Genomic DNA, 20,353 nt, shown 5'->3' with positions numbered 1-20,353 from the left:
CAAACAAATGCAGCATTATCACTAGATGCTTCTGTCACAGCTTCTCAATTAATTTATCTAGGTCTACAGATGGGCCCAGGTCTTATCTTTGGTCGTGTATAAATCAGGCTTGGGGTCCATCCCTATCTGTGTATATTTGTATTACTTACAGTCTGAATTTAGGCTAGTGATCACACTTTGAATATCATACCTTCTTTAATTTAATTGTTTTGGTGTCCTATATTGAAGTTATATGAGCTTCTGTACCTATGCATGCAGAAAAACCCCACAATGTTCTGTGTTTGGTGGTTGTCCACATAAGTTGTAATGCTTAAGACCTTAGTGTTCATTTGTATTATGTTCTGGGCAAAGAGTGATAACTAAGGCAAAGGAACAACCTTAACTGTCGAGCCAAAGCTCTGTGTTTTTGTCTCTTAGGCTGCAAGAGACAAAGTAGGTATTCATGATCAGAGTCTGTATTGATAGTTCTTAATGGGTAGTTCTTAAATCACCAACAGAGAGGAAGAGAAAAAAAAAAAAAGAAACAGCGGAAGATGTACTTTGGAGAGTTCATGCTTCACCACACTGGGATGGAGCTCACATCTACTCAACCCCGAGAGGGCAAAAGGATTTGAAATTTGGCCTGTCCTGCAAAAAGACCAGTGCTCATAGATGACAGTCTGTTGACGCATCTCATATGGCTGAGAGAACGAACTTATTTTCAGAATGAGCTTATCCAGCTAGCTGCACTATTTAAAATTTCTTGTTCTTACAATGCTTGTATTTATGGTACAATGATACAGATCTTGGAAGCTCATGTTTATCTGTCAGTTTTGGAAATGAAAATAATTTTACACACTTCTGTAAAATCTCTGCTGTGCATATTCAACCATGTTTTGTAATATTGAGATTGCACAGACTGCAAGTGACTGTCTTTTTTATTCCTTTTAGTAAACAGATATTCTTTTTTTCTCAAGTTCGTTGCCCTTAAAATTTTGCTGTTCCCCTTTACTCTGTTAAGATTCTAATATTGATTGTAAAAAGACCTGTGTGAACAACAAAACTTCCTAAAATAACTATTTTGAAATTATTACCATTGATTTTTTTTTTTTTAAATTATTTGTTTGTTAAGCACAGTCAGTTTTAGTGCCTGAGCAACTCTGCAGGTGTCTTTTTGGGTGATGATACTTCTGTTTTGAAGACTGCTCTTATTTCATAAATGAGTTTTGCAGTTTCACAGGGCTGTCTTAAAGGAAGAGAGGAAGTTAAACATCCCAGCTGGAGTATCTTTCTCATTCAGCTCACAGGGGTAGGATTAGCAATACTATGTGATCAGAGTGACACCACTGATAGTGCCTTTTAAACAAGGGATATTAGGTATTTATTGGAGAAGGGTGCTCCAAAAGAACAACAAGAGGCAAGTGAGAGGAACTGAAAGGCAGACATAGGTGTAGAAGTGCTACTGTCACCTTAATAGCAGCCTAGAGATAATGACCTTTGGTCAGGTATTGCCTGAAAGAGGTACACTGTGAAGGTTTTCTTTCCTTCTCCTACAAATACTAAGGAATAAAGGAAGGAAAAGTGTGTAATTGTTTGGTCTGGCTCCACATGGAACCAGAGCTGCCTTTGAGGTCCATGAACTGCTTTGCTCATATGGGCAATATGTCTGTTCAGCTTCAGTTATTTTCTTTTCTAAAAAATATTTTTCATGATCTATGGTAAATATGGCAATGATAAAAAAGAAAAGCAAATATGAGACATTACTCATCTGATCATCAGGACTGTCATATTGGATCAGACTAATTCCATTTACCCCAGGACCTATCTGATAGTAGCTAGTAAGGATGCTTAGGAAAATAATTACACCCTAGTGCTTTCTCTGCACCACGAATGGTTTATACGTAGGTATTGTACATCCTCTCAGTTGTGTCTTTCCATATTGAAGCTTTGAAACATGTAAAATCCTTCTCACTTATCCTCGTTGACCTTCTCAGTGCCTTTTCTAGCTGCATTAGGCCTTTTTTAAGATGGGAAGATCAAGGTTGTATGCAAAATTAAAAATACATAGTCACCATGAGTTTCCTGTACAGCAACAGATTCTCTAAACCTCAGCTGCTCTTTTGCAGGCTTCCAGCCTCTGATGCATTTGAAAAAGTTTTTTTATTAACTGCTTCACAACTTTTATTGCCACTGATGCTTTTGGCATCAAAGCAATATGAAGTCAATTCATGAGGTCGGGCTTTTAAGTGTGGTGCACATTTCAGATATTGCTAATAATAATTTAATGTAAATTTCCAGTAATTTCATGTCAGTTTTTCATTATTACAGGAAGTCTAACCTCAACTTAGCCTTTGTCAGAAAATTCCTGTCATCAAAGCTTAGACCTAAAGATTACTTTCCAAGTATTGTTTGTCTTCTAAGAATTATTGCAAGGTATTTTCTTTGCTTAGCTCTTGTTTAGGTCTGTGCTTTATTAGCAAAATACATAGATGATTCGAGGATTTTTCTTGAATGGTTGGTCATAAGGCTTTCCATTATCCTTTATGTGTAATGGCTTGAATTAAATGAATGTATGTGCTTTCAGCTAAGTCCCAGTGGGGGAATATATGCATGAAAATAAATTACTACGGTTGGAACTAATTAATTCCTTGATTGGCAGACTCAGCAGATATCTCACACTGCCTTATGCAGGATTTTTGTCTTTGTTATTTGGCCTCGGTTGTATCTGGCCAAGAACTGTAGTTGTAACCTCTACTTTTCCACTGGACGCTGTAGCCCGTAGTGAGGACTGAAGAACTGAACTGCTGTGAAGACACAGAAAAAACTATCGGTTCAGCCTCTCTCTGCTGTAATCCTGTGTAAGCCATCCATGTAAGCAGGCTAGGGCCCATCAACATCTCAGGGAGAGTTGGTTATTACACTATCATTCAGCTCCCTGTTCAGCTGGCTGCCTGCTCGTGATTGACAAGACTACAATGTCTTCCTTAATAGTATGGAGAAGTTAGCAGGCAGCTGTGGCTAATCCCTTAAGTAAATGTTCTTTCACTGAGGTACACAGTGAAATTTGAATAATACAAATAATTTGAAAAAGATTATTATTTTTTAAAATCATGTTAATGCTCATTCTGCTTGTTGTACAGATAGATGTTAGCATTACTAACCTCCTGTAAGTGCTAAGAACATAGCCTTAACTAGTGCTTGTTGGTTTCTTCTGGTAGATGCTATGACTGCGGGTATGAGAAACCTAAGTTCAGTGTCCTGAGGCACATGGCCTCACTTCTGGGGACAGTTGTGAGGGAATCTTTTGTAAAGCTCATCTTTTGTGTTACTGTGCCTGCTGCCATGGTATCAAAAGCCAAAAGTTCATCTTTATCTGTGTAAAATTTGAGTCTGTGAGACTTGCTCAGGCTGGGGAGCCCATGCGTGTAGCCATACACGTAAAACAAGGTGTGCTAGCTCAGTGCGTTTCCTACTGAGCAAGATGCCACAAACTCAGCAAACTATTCACTAAGCACATTTAACCTAGCTGAGCCTAGCCAGTTCGGTCTCTGTCACTACCCTGAAGAACAGCAAGCTCGCATTTTCTCTTACAAGCAGTTCAGATTATTTACTGAAGTGCACGACTCTGCGTATTTGGGGCCTGTGACTAGGATGCCCAGTGTATGCCTTTCCTCCAGCTCAGCGTAGGAGGTTAGCGTTCAGTCTCGCTCTTTATGTGCCATTCCTGGCACAGCCTTTGAGAGCCTGGATTTACCGCACTTCACCTCATCATGAAATGAGAGTCTGGGCTAGGACACACTTGTTGCCATTCCATGCGGATGATCATTTGCAAATTGTTGCAGAAACACAGCTGCAAAGCTGTGGCCCCAACTTTTGTCATCAGGACAATTGACAACAACCCTCAAACTATGATTGCAAACAACTCTGGCCCCTAGGGCTGTACCAATACCTTAATCAAGCAGTGTATTGTTTCAGGGCATCCTGGGTCAGTGAAGTTGTTACAAACAGCACTCTTGTTAGAGGAGCTGTTTGAGTAGAGGGCACCAGGACCTGCAAAGTAAGAGCGAGGGAGTGTGAGTGCGGGTATTTTGTTAATGAGTGTTTTGAGCTGGCCACCGAGCAGCCAGCATGTTAATGTGCAAATGCACTGTGGCTGGAATCTGAAAGGTGGGTTACATATCCCACATCTAAATTCACTATCTCTGCTGCCATCTTTCTCCCTTTGAACCCTTCCAGTGTTGACACTGTGCATTTAAAAGACAACTGAAATGAGCACTGCTCAGTAAACCGCACTGAAGCAGTGAAAAGGCTTGCAACAGACCATGGCTGTAGCACCCTTCTTGAAGGCTACAGTGCCAATTAGGAAGAGAGATTTAAAACTGTTTCTCAAAGTTAAAGGACTGATTTCCTGGAGAACAAACTCAGTGTGAAGACAAGACATGTACATACTCCTGCAGAAGGCAGAGAGGTAACCACATTCCATAAATCCCTTTAGTGTTTATAGGAGTACGTGTAGTTGTACAGCATCTTAAAGTAGCAGCATAGTATTAGTATGGCTTAGCTCATACCGTACAGTTAGTTACTATGTGTAAAAAGTGAAAAAAAAAATTGTTTTATTGCTAATTTTTAAGAAATTTTATTGCTAATACAGCATAGAGACACAAGAAAAAAAAGGAAAACAAGGTAGTTGTTTTGGCAGGCATACCTGAAACCTCAGTGCCCCAGACAGGTCTTGGGCTCCCTTATGAGGCTCTTCTGCCTCTTTTCATTTGTGCTGTCCTCTCTATTTAGACCTGGAGAGATTTTTGTTGTTGGTTATTCTAGTTGCTACCATATTATTCTGCTAAAATATTTAACTTAAATGAGGATATACTTTAAAGTAACAAAACCCTCTTTTCAGTTAAATAGAAAACTAAACCACCAATATTTGCCAGTACATAAGTCTGTATTAGTTTGGAAATAACTATTTGTGTCTGAGAAGTGCTAGCTGCTTGGCAGTGTTCCTTTAGGGAGGAAAAAACAGACTAAAAGATCCTTTCAATAAATGCACTGCTTCAAAAGTTTTTGAAAGTGAAAGGTGGCATTGTCTTCAGAGCTCCGATTTCTAATGCTTGAGTATATCCTGCAAATTACCTGGGGTAGGAAAACAAACAGTCATTTGATGCCAGTTTGGTTGTCTTGGTACGTATCAATGGATATTGGTATTTACGGCTACTTTATCCCATGCCTGATTACGAGAATGTTAAGTGAAGTTATGCAGTAGATTTCCCACAAAGCCAGACCACACGGGACATACAGTAATACCTAAAAGGAGAAAAGTCTTCAAGCATTTGAGCACCTGCTCAAGCCTCTCTCTGCACAGGGAAATGTTGTAGGTAAGTTTGTGCAGGAGGAAACTGCCCATCCGCTTCAGAAAATGCCTCCAGTCCTCCCTCCTTGTTCACAGTAGCCTTGTTTCTTACCTAGGAGTTCACTTTCACAAAAGAAGGGGAAGAGCGAGTGAGTTACCGGGACATTTAGTTGTGACGCACTTGCATCTCCAACTAAAGCTACCATTGTACTTCTAGTACAGTGGATCTCATTTCAGCTTTATTTATTTCCATAGAAGAGATTGTTTGTATGCTTAAGAAAGAAAATGTAAGACTGCCTGTTGTCACTCCAAGAATAGCAGCATTTCTGCCTTTTTCTCAGGATGGCAGAAGAGTGCGTATTTGGCTGTAACGAGTTTTTCAGTTTCTGTAGATCTGCTTTACCAAAAACTGTACAAAGAAATTGAGTGGTTTGCAGCTAGCCCTTGAACACATGTAATAATGTAATAACATGTAATAGTTTGGGTTTGGACAATTAAGAGTAAAGGAAGACTCAGACCAAAATGATACAGTCCCAGGTCTAGGCCAGTGTTTTAAGCACTATAAAGTAATTAGTTCAGTAGTCCCAGATAAAAAAATTTAATCTTCTCTATAGAAACAGTGCACTGTTTTACAAATGTGTTCATTTGGTTTTCAGTAACCCTTATTGATGTAAGTACAGCAAGTGTTACACGGAGCAGATCCCTCCCCCACCCCTTCCTGGTCCTTTTGTCTGTAACATAAAAACTGAAACACAAAAGGCACCAAGCAAGAACTTACTCTAACAGAACTTCAATATGACAAGACAGATCAGAAATGATTACAATGTTAAATATCATCCTAACAATCTGAACCATTATTTAAAATAATTAATTTCTTAAAAAACAAATTTGGTGTTTAACTTCTCAGTAGTTACAAATCTGTAAAGGTTGAAATCAGCACTGCACGCTGGGTTCATTTACAATGGTTTGAAAAAAACTGCAGCCTTTTGTACATGGTTTATACAGGTTTCTGTGTATGTGTTCTTAAAAAAGTATCAAAACTGTAGAACTTTCAAATATATTTACATTCCTCTGTTAGTTACAGTGTTATCACATACAGCCTTTCTCAGTTTTTTTTTCTTCATGCACACAGTGCATGGATTTGTAGAAACAGAGCTTCAAACCTTAAAACAATAACTGGGTATCTCAATTTTTTCACTGCCTTAAAATCTAAAATTGCAATAGAAGGATGCTTGATTATTTCTGTATTGTCTATGCAGGCCACAAAGTATTGGAGAGTATGTATTATGTTTCTAATGCATACTAGGTCTTTAGACACTTTCTTCCTTTTCTCAGTCAAGAATCAACTTCCAGCTCACATTACACTGAATTTATTCTAAAAGAAAGAAAAACAAAAGGAAAAAAAGAAAACCCCAAACCTATTCAGGCTGAGTTTCTTCTACTCACTTGAATACAAAACCTTGGACTGATGTAAGAATGCTGGGAAGATTTCTCTAGGTTTTGGTACAGTTCAGGAGGTACTAGCCTGTTACGCAGTAATGGGTAAGTGTATTTGCTTCCCATGGAATTCCCTGGGAATCTGATTGAATGAGATGAGACAAGACTGTTTTTTCTGCAGGACGCAGGATGGCCCAGCCACAGGCATTGCTACGGCTGTGGATTTTTACCTCCTTTAACCTCCTTGCCTAGTGCTCTGGGAGATCTACCATGGTGCAGAGTGTTCCTTTGGCAGTAATTTGGAAGAGAAGTGCTGTGCTTCAAAGGAGTCTATGTACAGGGAATTAAGATGCTGCCCCATAGCATCTCTTAAATCTAGGCTCTTAATCAGTATGTGTAGGGGAAAAGGGCAAGGAGGGAAGGAATTCACTTCTGTTACTGTGTTGGGTTTGTTTTCCTGATGAGCCAGGTGAGAGCGCTCACTTTGGACGTATGGAAGTATACAGCTAAATCTTTGTTTCTACTTATTCTAAGCTAATTTGAGAGGTGCAAGATTCCCAGTGGGGAAAAGCACTTAGATTTACATTTAGAAACAAACAAAAAACCTAAATCAAATTTGTTCCAAGCTGTAAAAAGCAATGATACGAACAAAAAAAATTGGGCGCTGTAGGAGTTCCTCCTGACAGCAATGCTCTAAAGCAATAGCTCTTCAGTTACAAGCACTGCAGGTGAGTCGTTCTGGGTAGACTGGAAAATGGAAAAGCAACCACTACGAGCAAGTTTGGAAGAGGAGCTCTGTTAGGGGAGTGCTTCAGCAGTCAGGGCTCTCACAGTACAGCTCGCTCTTACTTAGTGTCTTTAGATTTCAAAGCAAACTTCTCAAAAATCCTGTAAAAATTCAATTATCCCTAATTTTCATAAACGTAGGCTAGTAGATTTAAAATATATGTATATATTTTTATATATATGTATATATTTATATGCCTATATATCTATCTAGACTAGATAGATATATACACAGATAATCTATGCACAGCAAGCCAAACATACAAAAAAATAAATACTCTCACCCCTCTACTATATTTACAGAACAGATCTTATAATCCAGATTTTGTTAATAAATATTTCTAACCTGCCTGTACAAAATTTGTTTTACTTATGTTGATGGATAGCCACAAAGCATATTCAACATATTTACAAAATATCTATAAATATAGTCTTAAAATAAAGCAATAGCTACTGAACCTTCAGCCTGGCTGGTTATATACATTGAGTTAGTAGCTCAGCTGTCGCTTATTCACTATCACAAATGGGTAGTGCAGCAAGTTAAAATGTGTATAAAAGATTATACATACAAAACTCTCACATCCTTTGGATGTTTGCAGTTCATTATAACTTTGTGGTTACCCTTCTGCAACATAAATAATGATTAAAAAGAAGAACTAAGTTCAGCGATCCAGAGCAAATCTGTTCAGTGTGTTGTCTGGAGCAGCAACTTCATCCTCATGGCAACCCGTCATCTTCTAAGCTTAATGCCACACGCTGGGAAGGAAGAAAAAAACACTTGAGGAGAATGTTTGTGAATTTTGATGCGTTACAACCAAATTCTGATACTAACTTGTATTTCCGGTTAAAAATCTCATTGTTGTCCCTCGTGTAATGGTGACAGAAGTCTGTTTTTGATCTGATTCTTTTCCCCAAATGGGGTCGCTCACTCAAGTGTTCCTAAAGAGGTGTTGGAAACTTTATTTCACTTGTGTATTACGTGGATGCAGTTCCTTGCAAGGGATGACACCTTGAGAGAGAGGTCTTTAGCCGGATCTTTTGTTAATACAGGGCATTACCTCTGTGCCTGCCTGCCTAGAGGAGCTACATTGCCTTCGCTCATGGCTTACTGATCTTTATGCTCTCCTCTAAAATACAATGCAGTTGTAACTGCCAGTGCTTCATGTCACCAGGGCTGCTGCTTCACAGCCAGCCTGCAATGCAGAACACAGCTTGACTTTCTTCTGCATATGCGCGACTCACTATCAAAATAAGTGTTGCTCTTTGTAAAGCTTAATCTTGCCAAGGCAAATTTCCTTAACTTCTCACAGAACATTACTCGCTCCTCCCTGTGAGGAATCTGACTCTTCTGTACACTGTTATAGTATACAGAAAATATTCTCCTCGGTTTGTAGAGAAATTCAAGTTATCCTTAAGATACTTTAGACACTTGGTAGCCATCTGAGCCCAGCAACATGGAATCTAGTAGACGGTAAGTAATCAGCTTCTCACATACTGAGCTTTACACTTGCCAGCTTACTAGGTGTATCGATTTAGGACAATAATTCTTCATTTGGACGGAATATCATATTATATAGACCACTATATTCTAAGACAACTGCATGCGCTGCCTACAAGTTCAGGCTTCTACCTATTCCATGATTATTAGAGATGTTCTGGGCTTTGCCATATAATGACTAATAACCAACACTGGAATTGGCTGGGGATAATTCTGTATCTAAACTCTCCACAAAATTAGTCTTCTCCATCAGCAATTTCCTCAGATACTTACCGCTGGGTAGACGTGTCCAATTTGGGCAGTCCGCCCAATGTGGATCTCATCTTCATCTTCCTCTTCTGTTGTCTTCCTATACACTGGATTATCAAAATTCATGCTTTTAGTGTTCTTCCGTTTCCAGTTTCTCCAGATGAGGTATCCCCCCATGCACAGCAAGCCAATGACCACTGAGGAAAGGGGAAAGAAAGGGCTGTTAGCCAGTTTTTTGGGGCAGGCATTACTCTGCTGGGATGTTCCAGTGTAGATATCCACCCTTGCGTGATTTTCTTGAAGCCAGGCTGCTTTTCCCCATTTCAACAGTTCCTGTTCTCTTTCCCACCCCCAACCCTGAAAGTCAGAAGAGTTTATTTACAGTAGCATTTTGGTATGAGCTCCTTCAAAGGTTAAATCAAATTGGCTTACCAACAGGAATGACAATTCCAATAACAGCTGCTGTCACAGTTGAATCAAAGCCTTGGTCATTATTTGCATCTGTAATTACAGAAATTGTTCTGATCACTTAACTCATTTGCTGGTTTTAAAGCCACATCTAAAGAATGTTTTATGTTAGTAACCATGTTGTTCTGCCCATCAGAAAGCATTTGTAATCAAAGAGTTTACGAAAAGTTTTGCAATAACATTATTATGGAGAAGATAAAGAGCACGTACACACAAACCTGGGCTAAGCTGAGCTGTTTCTTCTTAGGAGTGAGGAACAGCCTGGCCGTAGAGCACTGCTGCCTCGCAGTGTGGCCAGTTAAGGTACAGTGTTGCCAGAGGGAGCAGCTTTAAGCAGACATGAGTGACTGTGCTTATGCCTCTAATTTTCAAGCACAAAAAAGGAGGCCAGTTTTAAACCCCATGACATTTACTGGAGATTCCGGCATGGATCAGGGGATGGTGAATAGTGCTCTTAAAAATCCACAGTAGAACACTTTCTAGTACTGACACAATTAATGATTTATTGAGCTGTCAGAAGAAGAATGTAGTTCAAAGCCATGTGCACAGCTTTTCTTTTTAGTTAGTTTTAAAATTTATTTACAACTAAGGAGTTAGTCAACACATATGTCACTCATTGCTGCAGTCTGTCTCAGCATGCAAGAACGACCCCAAAACTCAATACTGTATTTACAAGAGAAAAAAACAATTATAGGGAAAAAATAATTTAAAAAAATAAAGTTATATACTTAAAAATGTTTGCTCTGAGCTCTTATAATAGGGGATGATCTCAGAAAATTTAGTTTTGCTAAAATATCAGGAATTGAGAGAGGAGGAACTAACTGTACTTTGTCTTTTAATACACCAATTCATGGAACTTAAAAGGCAATTTATCCTTTTAAATAGCTCCCTGCGGTGGGTTCCCCTATTATGTAGTTATTTACTTAATAATAAACCAGACTATTTTGAATGTGGACAATTAAAGCACCTTGCTTCCATTGCTTATTAAAAAATTAATTAATTGCATTTGATAGAAATTTGCACAAAAAGAACTTACAAGAGTGAATTTTAGAAACTGGATTCTGAGGACATGCAGTACCAAGTGCTCTGCACCGCTACTACTGCAAAAAGGCACCCTCGTCAAAGAGGGACGGTTTATTTTTGCTTTCCAGATGGAATGGGAACTGGCTATTCTGCTCAGTGAAACGTTTAGGGAAAAAAAGTACTTTATTCTTTTTAAAGCAGTCTAGGTCTGTTTGAGGTCTTGAATGACAGTCCTGAAGAGTAAAGTCTTCTCTCTGGACTAGAATTTTTTTTTTTTTTTTTTTTGAAAAGCAGTTCAGCTTTTCTGCTTTGGCTTGGCTGCACGATCTTGAGTGGTTATCTGTTAGCACTGAGATGGTAGGCTGGAGTTTCATTACACACTCTTTGTGTAGGGCGAACTTTAGGAGAGCCTTGTAGTGCTCTCCATTGGGATACTTCTCTGATATTGTAATGCAAAACTTCCAAGGTATGGCATGGATCAGGCCACATTAATGTGCAAAGCACAGCCACACAAAACAGATGCAGCTTGGCTTGGGCTGTTGTAACCTCAAACGCCCAGCAGGGCTAAAGCTGGACAGGAGGCATCGATCTCCCACAACTTGTGCTGGATCACCTTAATAATTAATTAAAACAGGTGAAGCGCATGTAGAATCATCCATATTATGGTATGCAGCACTACAAACAGCACTGAAGCTGGGATGAACTACTGTCAGGCACAAGGCAAGGACTAGTATGAACTCTCAGGGCCTCATCTTGAGTCAGCTTCAAGTGTGTTGGATGAAAACCTGATGTAAGTTCCTTAACATCCTGAGCAGCTGGAATGACATAATCGATCATAACAGAGGTGTCTGCAGGAAGAGCACCTGGTTTCTCCCACTAAGCAATAGCACGTGCCTGCATCTGACCTGTGTATAACTCCGATGTTGGGTCAGGTCTCCTATCAATGCCTGAGTTTTTGTGATACTATATATATATATATATATAAAAAAAAGAGGAATCTCATTCTCTTACAGTGCTGTGATAGATTGCTGTTTCCAGTGGTTATCTCAGAATCTATAAGGATGGATGTGGTTGAAGGCAAATGAAGACTTGGGGTGGTGATAGTAGCTTCTGATACAGCTTTGAGGATGACTTCAGCAGTGTTATTGGCACTGCCGATTACACTTGTGATGGTTGTGGTACCGGCAGTACGGGATGCTGCAGTTGTAGATGCCAGAACAGTAGTTGAAGTAGTTGGAAGATCTGAAAAGCAAGAGCAAACATGAAATTTGGTAAAAGTAAGTACACAAAGCAAATCACAAATGGTGATATAAATCTGGGGAGGATTGTTATGTTTACTGATTAGAACCAGAAATCAAATTCCAGTTCTATTCACCAGGTAGTCAGATCATTGATAGTTCTCTGCCTAAAGCTACAGACATGATTTCCTGAAGTCAAGCTTTATTTATTAAAAGTAACAAAGCACTCTGGATGGAAGGTAGTTACGAAGTTCAAAAACTTAGGGTTTTTTTCAGTACCTCAGAAGATCCTGAATTTGTACCAGGAACTATTTACATGTTAGGGACAACTACACTGATACCACTCCTCTCTTCAGGATATTATCAGCAACAACTGTGGCCTCTCCAGATCCAGAATCTATAGGCAAAGACATGGCAAATTTTAATGATTTATTGACTACTCACACTTTCAGTGGTGTGCATTATCCCTTTCTTGTTATGCTTTCAAAAATGGGCAAGTTTTCAATAAAGGACACCACAATGCAGCAACTATGTGGAATACACCCTAAGTATGATTTTGTTGGAATAGCAGAACAGTGACGTGATTGTATTTACCTTTGTAGCATTTTTTCATGTCAGGACCCAGCCACATGTTGTCAGGACAGGCACATGTATACTTGGGAGAATGGGGGGAAATCTGAGGTGCAGGAAGACACAAATACTCGCAGCCTCCATTTGGTTGGGGGCTGAGCTCACAGGAGTCTGGAGCTGTTCAAGGATGGAGGAAAAAACAAGTTATTTTTCTAATTATTTCTTGTTCTTCGCAAAGAAATATTAAGTCTTGTAACATGACGCTCTTCTACTCCCTACCTCAATTAATCAGGCTGCTTAAGTATCTTTACAGTAGTGAAACATTACACACGACTATAAAAACTGCCCAAATATATAATGAATGGCAAACATCACAGTGACAAGAGTAACTCACTATTATCAAAGATGCTAATTAAACAGCTATTAACAAATTGCAGACTTGTCAATAAATCTGCTGCTGAATGAATTATGCAGGAACTTCAAACATGAGACATTGATTTCACATTATTACCTGTGCTTTCTGTCTCATCAAGAACCATCAGGAAGCAATTTACTAACTAAATAAACCTGATTTAGGGCCACGGTACCCCGAGGACATGTCTTACCTTTGGGCTGCTTTAATTCATGAAATACCACGATGTCATGAGGATTATTGAGATTTTCTGCCAAAACGGAGATGTCCAAGCCATTCAGCCTGTTTGCGCTGAAGATTGCTTCATTCTCCAGGTCAGTCCAGAACACTCTGTCCTGCAGGAAATGTGTCAGATTTCTGACCTGGCCCTGCTCAAATCCAACTCAAGTTGGATTAAACTCCAGTAGTCACAAAGTCAACGCACTGTGTTCCTACCTTGGGGCACCTTCGGTTCACGCTACTTCTATCCGCAGCTTTTTTCTTGGATACTGTCATTTCTTAATGTTTAAAAGCACAGCAAACTGACACATTTATAAAGTGCATAGTAATTCTGAGTAGCTGTGAGACTCAGACAAGGGAGCAGAAATTTGGGTAAGTACAGGAGAGTTGCATCCATTTGGTTCTGAACCATTTTTTTTTAAAGTCAGGGTGGATCATGGGCAGAACTAAAGGGCCATGCCAGAAACTTGTTATCTCTGCTGATTTTTTTCTCCTTTCCAAAGATAAGACCTGCATTAAGCAGGTATCTACAAAGAGGCCAGTGCCTACGGCACACCTGAAAGATGAGTATCTACTTCTTTTTTTATTAATATTTTCCTCGTTTTATTAATATTTTTGCATGGTATACTATGATAGAATATACAAGATAACTGGTGAAGGAGGTACACGGGAATTGCAGTTATCAAACAGTATTTAGTTGCTTGGTCAGCTAGGTATGCTGCTGCCTGCTAAAAAACACATGTATTTCAGTAAGGAAAGCCACATTGCTGGAGAACAAGGGCAAATTATCAAAAGCAAAAGGGTTGTCTGTTATTCTAACCAGCCATTCACCTAAGGAAGGGTTGTACAGAGGTTAAAAAACCGAAGAGATCCTTCCAAAAATTGCCGATGAGGCTAAAGCTAAAGAGCACCAATGTCTTGGAGAAACCTGCACCCAAAGTTAGATGCCTAGATATCACACAGGTTGCATAAGGATTGTAAGGAAGAGGGGTTTGCTGAGTCAAAAACCAACCTAGTTAAGTGAAAGGAAAAGAAAGGAGGCTGTGACCCACGTCTTGACAGGGAGGCAACCAGACACCTGTGCTATAGCTTACCGAGACTGAGGTGCCAAAGTTGAAGCTTTTGTTCCCATTAATCATTTAAATAATCACAGAAAGGAGCTTAGCTACAAGACAGAAGACTTCACTGCCCCAGGCTAGTGATACATAGTCATCCTCTACCAGGGGAGCAAGAGCTGGATTGTGTCTCTGCTTCCACCCAGGCAAAGCGAGGATTTGAATTATGTCTTCCATGGAGTACTCCTGAGATAGGATGTGGAACGCAGAGTTTCGAACGCATGCTTAGCATGAGGTACAAACTGGAAGGAAGCCATTAGCTCTGGGCCTTGCCACTGGGTAACTGCATATACACTAATGGCAGAAAAGTGGATGCCCACTGACATAGTAATTTTGGCAGATCTCAGCAGGTCTTAGTTCTTCCTTGACATTTGAGGATCTGAACAGTACCACTTAATTAATTATTGCACTGCTCTTAGTAAGGCTACAGTGTGACACTGAATGGTACAAAAGTACTGAATCTACAAGACTAACAGTTTTCAATAGAACATACTCAAGTAGGAGATGGAAACCCAACACCTTTGTGAAAATAGACTTATGTTTTTGTAGGATCACAGCTCTACTTTTTTTGGACAAGGAAGTTTCTCTGATGTGTGGCAGGGTTTATGTGTCATAACTGGAGCAGCTTAGTCTGAAAAAGAATTATCTGACCCTTTCAGGACAAGGTGAACAAGCACCTTTTCCATGCCAAGTCCCCAACCTCAGCAATGCACTGGTGCACACTGACTGCAGGGGGAGCCCCATGAGTGCCTTGCTGGCACTGATGCTCCCAGCTGGAACCTTGAGACTCCTGAGACAGGTGAAAGTGTTTCTGACGATACTTCTGCAGATGCTGGGATGGACAACAGCAACAACTAGCCAACACAGCAAAATTTAAGGGGCTGTCCTCCCCTGAGGGTTCCGTTGGCACCAGAAAATGCAACACAGGTATGCAAAGATGGTGTAAACAAAGCTGCTGAGAGCAGCAGAGCACTCTGCTGCAGGCTGAGAGGTTGCTCTGAGCCCAGGCAGCTCCCCTCAAGATACAACTTTCAAAGACATGTTGCAGTGTCACTCAGTGAACGGTTGTCCCACCTGCTGATCACAGTAAGTGGCTTCTTCCCTTCCCTTGCCTATAGTTTTGGCCTTTGCATGGACAGTGGGCTCAATTCAAATCAAGGAAAACCCATTTTCCAATTGGTGTTAACTGGGCACCACCTGCCCCTCATGGACGCACTGGTACTACATCAGGTAAAAGCATGAGACAACGCATTGCTCCTGATTAAGGGCTTTAGAAAACAATTTTCCCTGCTGAACCCACACCAGGTTAATCGGTTTCTATAGCAGCAAATGCCCTCGCTGAGCTTTCTGTGCTATGCAAAAGGCAGAGCTTTCAATCAAGAAGAGCTTTGAGACCTCTTGCAGTCTCCAGTCTGTTCTGCATCCGTTTTCGACTCTTACCTCAAACACTGCTAAGCCGAAAGGATGGCTCAGATCGTCAACAGAAGAGATTAGAACTTTTCTGTTGCTGCCATTGAAATCAATGCAGGACAGTGAATGCAACTTGGAGTCTACCCAGTAGAGACGCTGATTCAGCAAATCTGAGAAGTGAAACACAATGAAGCAAAATTACACACAGCTCCTGCAACTCTTTTTCTCTTGCCCAGCATGTTTTTCCTGCTGGCAGCATGACTAATCTCTTTATTACTGGGCCTTTTTTTTTTTATTAACACTAGTTCTGATTTTGAATCAGTGCCCAGATATGCTGGGATAAGACCCTATAAATAAGATTAAAAAGGAGGAACATTCTGTTGTGTGTGTGTGGGGAATGCCTGACTGACAGCTTTGTACAATGAGGTTCTTTTGTTACCAGGAGGAGCAGGCCAGCAGCAGTTTGGGCTTCCCAGAGTCACTCCATCAGTGCCTGAGTGAGAAGCTTCATCCCTTCTCAAGGCTATTCAGTCCTTGGCCTCTTGCTGGAGAGTAACTGTGATTCAAATGAAACACCTCTCCAAAGGAGCTGTGCGATTTACACGTTTTCAGTGAAGAATTCTGGGTCCAGAAAGCTGCCTTGTGCTGCAGGCTGGGGGAACGCTGGTGGTGGGGACACCCCTACCACAACCAGCTGGGTTTTGGGGAGGGTGCAGGTAAGAGTGGGAGGGATGGATCCAATGTTATTTAGAATGCTAAGCACTGAATTTCTCTCCTGGAGCAAATTCACTCATTTTGGATGAGATTCACTAAACAGAATGCAACTGGATGAGAGCCAACACAAAACAAGTTCTGTAATTAAACAAGTCATTAATTAATTTCTTAATTACTAAAGGATAACATTATTTGTTCACAGCAGTAGCACTTCAACACTATGCAATGGTAGCAGCATTTTCTCCTATATCCTTGTCATGGGCAGAATTTTCAAATATAAAACCAAGCAACGAATCTCACATCAGTTGTAGGCTGTAACTCCAGAGGAGGGTGTTCCCTGCTGCCCCATGAGGGCAGGGAACCTCCTTTCCACTCCTGCAAGTTGGTGTGACAGTGAGAACGACCACAGCCTTCGGTGGGCCAGCAGGATACGGGCCAAGATGGATTCCATTTCGCTACCCCCACCCAGAGCGGTTAGGCAGACGTGTGGATGGGTAATGGGCTCTGCAGGCTGTGTCTCTTTCCTTGATGTGCATTAATCAGTCCAATGAAGTATCTTGACACTGCTGCTGAGACAGGTCCAGAAATGCTAGCTCCAAGCACTCTCTGATGCTTCCTGGACTTCCAAATGGTTGTTGCAGCTCTGCATCCTCCCCCAATATTTCCCTTTGCCTTAAAACACACCTAAAAGCAACTCGAAGCTCCCGCAGTATGAGGTTCTGACTGTGGCAAGACTTACTGCCTACGCTTGCTACTGAAATAAAATCACTTATGTTGATGAGCAGTAAGTGACAGTATTTCCAGGATTTTTGTGTGCAGGCGCCTTTGCGCATTTACAGTTTTGTTTTCCTATTTAACAATAAAAATTTAAGTCAGCCACAGTGGATGCTGTAGCTCTAACCTAGGCACTTACCAAGTGTGATGCCATTTGGCCACTCAATGTTGTCAGTCACCAGCACTTGCCGCCCCACGCCATTCAGGCCAGCTTTCTCGATCTTAGCTTTATCTCCCCAGTCAGACCAATACATGAACCTGAAAGAGACACATGCAAGAAAACAATAAATTGGGCTCCAGTGTAAGAAATGTGCACTACTAATTAGAGTAGGAGATGCCCTGTTCTCTCCTTATTATATCAGTGGCCCTCAGCCACTTCAGTTAGTTCTGATATGCACCTAGAGGAGCCACATACCCTCCCAACAGGATACTCTGCCACAAAACTTGCACCAGAATGCAAAATCTCACCTTAGTAACCCCGTGCAAACTATCTCCTGGTGTGTCTGCTGGGTATGTGGACTTCACTTATCCAAGCAGCCTATACACGTCAGACAGACTACTTCATTTCCCAGCACAACCTATGTGCCTGGACCAGCTCAGTCCCATTGAACATATGACTTGACCATGATTTTCAGAACTTTAGCAGCAGTGGCCTTGCAAAGATCTTAAAGGGCATCTGAAGTCTTGATGAGATGAAATCCACCCACAAAATTGTGAGAGAGGCAGAAAGACGACTAGAACGTCTCTGTTGGCAAAAGGAGTGTTTGTGGTCTTTACACCTACCTCCGTGTGGGATCAACAGCAATGGCTCTTGGCTCACTGAGGTCGCTGTTGAAAAGTGTCCTCCTCCTGCTTCCATCTGCAGTGGCCACTGAGATGGTCTTGTTTCCAGAATCCGTCCAATAGATATTCTTATGAACCCAGTCTATTGCCAGTCCTTCAGGAGAGTTCAGTTGGCTGTCTATCAGAACCACCTGCTCAGCTGTGTCGCTTGCTTTGTCTATGTAGGCACTGCAAAGACAAGACTCGTCACTGGACTCACACATGGCACAGAGAGGGCTGTGCACATGTGCATGGGGTTGGGCCTCAGACAGCTGAATGCCAGGTAGCACCGCTGCAACCCCACAGAAAGAAAGTGTGTGCGGCAGCACGATTGACATAGAAACCCCTATGGCTGCATGCTGTAACCTTCTGCTTTCTCCTACAACTTGTTCTTATTTCCCTATATCTGGATGGCAGGTGTTTCCAGAATAGGGAACTGTCATTTTATTTTTCTACCTGCTTCCTGCTGTAACTGCACAATTCAGCAAAACATTTGACTCGAGGCATGTTAACTTCAATAGCATCAATTCATGGGATTCATGGACATTAGAGATGTAATCTCCAGTGCTCTGCTGAATAGAGTTGAACTTAGCATGCAAACAAACACACTTAAATGTATTGCAGAATTAGGACCTGTGTAACTAATCATGATTCATCAAAGGAATTCATGGAGCTGTACTGATTTGGCAAGCGATCTTGTTACATACAAAGAAAATGTTCACTAAGTATCAGTGGCAGCCTCAAAATATTTGAAAATGCTACTGAAAGGCAGCAAACTCCACATGGGTGTTTCATAAATAACTCAATGTTGCTCCTATGAGTACACAGGCTGATTCTGCTCTGTTGCCCCTGCATCAGTATCAATTGCACTGGGTGAACTGAAATGGAGTCTTCTGAGATATTGTTTCCAAGATCTTAGTCTGGCTCTTAGAATAACTTGGTACATCTTAAAAAAGTTACAGAACAGCAGAAACTGGGATTTCTTGCCAGCAATTGCCTCATGTACCATAGTTTTCACCTTGCAATAGCCTGTCAACTATAGACTGCATTTCCCCAGATGACTCCTGTTCTCTGCTAAAAGGACATGGTGGCCTTTTATTTAGAAGTGTTTGATGTTAGTGATAGTAGTAGTATCTTAAACAGGAACATTAATTGTTAAGAAGTTATTGCACAGCTTGCTCTGCAGAAAAGATGGACTTACAACAAAGCTAATGACTTCTCTGCCTCAGTCTTCACTGGCAAATGCTTGAGCCACACTGCCCAGGTCGCAGAAGGCAGGGACTGGGAAAATGCAGAACCCCCCACTGTAGGAGAAGATCAGGTTCAAGAATATCTAAGGAACCTGAAGGCGCACAAGTCCACGGGACCTGATGAGTTGCATCCGTGTGTCTTGAGGGAACTGGCGGATGAAGTGGCCAGGCCACTCGCCATCATGTTTGAGAAGTCCTGGCAGTCCGGCGAAGTTCCTGCCGACTGGAAGAGGGGGAACATAACCCTCATTTTTAAGAAGGGTAAAAAGGAAGACCCAGGGAACTACAGGCTGGTCAGTCTCACCTCTGTGCCTGACAAGATTATGGAGCAGACCCTCCTGGAGACTATGCTCAGGCACATGGAAGATAAGGAGGTGATTGGTGACAGCCAACACGACTTCACTAAGGGCAAATCGTGCCTGACAAACTTGGTGGCCTTCTGTGATGGGGTTACAGTGTCGGTGGATAAGGGAAGGGCAGCTGATGTCATCTACCTGGACTTGTGCAAGGCATTTGACACTGTCCCGCATGACATCCTTGTCTCTAAATTGGAGAGACATGGATTGGATGGATGGACCACTCGGTGGATACGGAATGGTCTGGATGGTCGCACTCAAAGAGTTGTGGTCAACAGCTCAATGTCCAAGTGGACAACAGTGACGAGTGGTGTTCCTCAGGGGTCGGTACTGGGACCGGCACTGTTCAACATATTTGTCAGCGACATGGACAGTGGGATCGAGTGCACCGTCAGCAAGTTTACCGATGACACCAAGCTGCGTGGTTGACATGCTGGAGGGAAGGGATGCCATCCAGAGGGACCCTGACAGGCTCGAGAGGTGGGCCCGTGCGAACCACATGAAGTTCAACAAGGCCAAGTGCAAGGTCCTGCACGTGGGTTGGTGCAATCCCAAGCACAACTAGAGGCTGGGCGAGGAATGGATTGAAAGCAGCCCTGAGGAGAAGGACTTGGGGGTATTGATTGATGAGAAGCTCAACATGAGCCGGCAGTGTGTGCTTGCAGCCCAGAAAGCCAACCGTG

At 41.5% G+C, this 20,353-nt stretch overlaps 1 protein-coding gene across 2 annotated transcripts in view; it reads right to left on the bottom strand.

Moving 5' to 3' along the window:
- Positions 1 to 5,911: 5,911 nt before the first annotated feature.
- LRP8 (LDL receptor related protein 8) overlaps positions 5,912 to 20,353 on the bottom strand; it is a 193,623-nt gene continuing 179,181 nt past the window's right edge. For both annotated transcript variants that reach the window (XM_075759371.1, XM_075759373.1), the window contains 9 exons: positions 18,026 to 18,253; positions 17,382 to 17,500; positions 15,785 to 15,924; positions 13,204 to 13,345; positions 12,623 to 12,775; positions 11,802 to 12,032; positions 9,732 to 9,800; positions 9,324 to 9,496; positions 5,912 to 8,308 (listed from right to left, as the gene is read on the bottom strand). In XM_075759371.1, the coding sequence (XP_075615486.1) occupies positions 8,270 to 8,308; positions 9,324 to 9,496; positions 9,732 to 9,800; positions 11,802 to 12,032; positions 12,623 to 12,775; positions 13,204 to 13,345; positions 15,785 to 15,924; positions 17,382 to 17,500; positions 18,026 to 18,253 (1,294 nt within the window). In that variant the 3' untranslated portion in view covers positions 5,912 to 8,269. The remainder of the gene's footprint in view (positions 8,309 to 9,323; positions 9,497 to 9,731; positions 9,801 to 11,801; positions 12,033 to 12,622; positions 12,776 to 13,203; positions 13,346 to 15,784; positions 15,925 to 17,381; positions 17,501 to 18,025; positions 18,254 to 20,353) is intronic.

The sequence above is a fragment of the Balearica regulorum genome, chromosome 8, assembly GCF_011004875.1.
Source record: "Balearica regulorum gibbericeps isolate bBalReg1 chromosome 8, bBalReg1.pri, whole genome shotgun sequence".
In the NCBI taxonomy this organism is placed as follows: Eukaryota; Metazoa; Chordata; class Aves; order Gruiformes; family Gruidae; genus Balearica; species Balearica regulorum.
The sequence above is the reverse complement of the archived record's forward strand: the minus strand, read 5'-3'. Positions and strand labels throughout refer to the sequence as shown.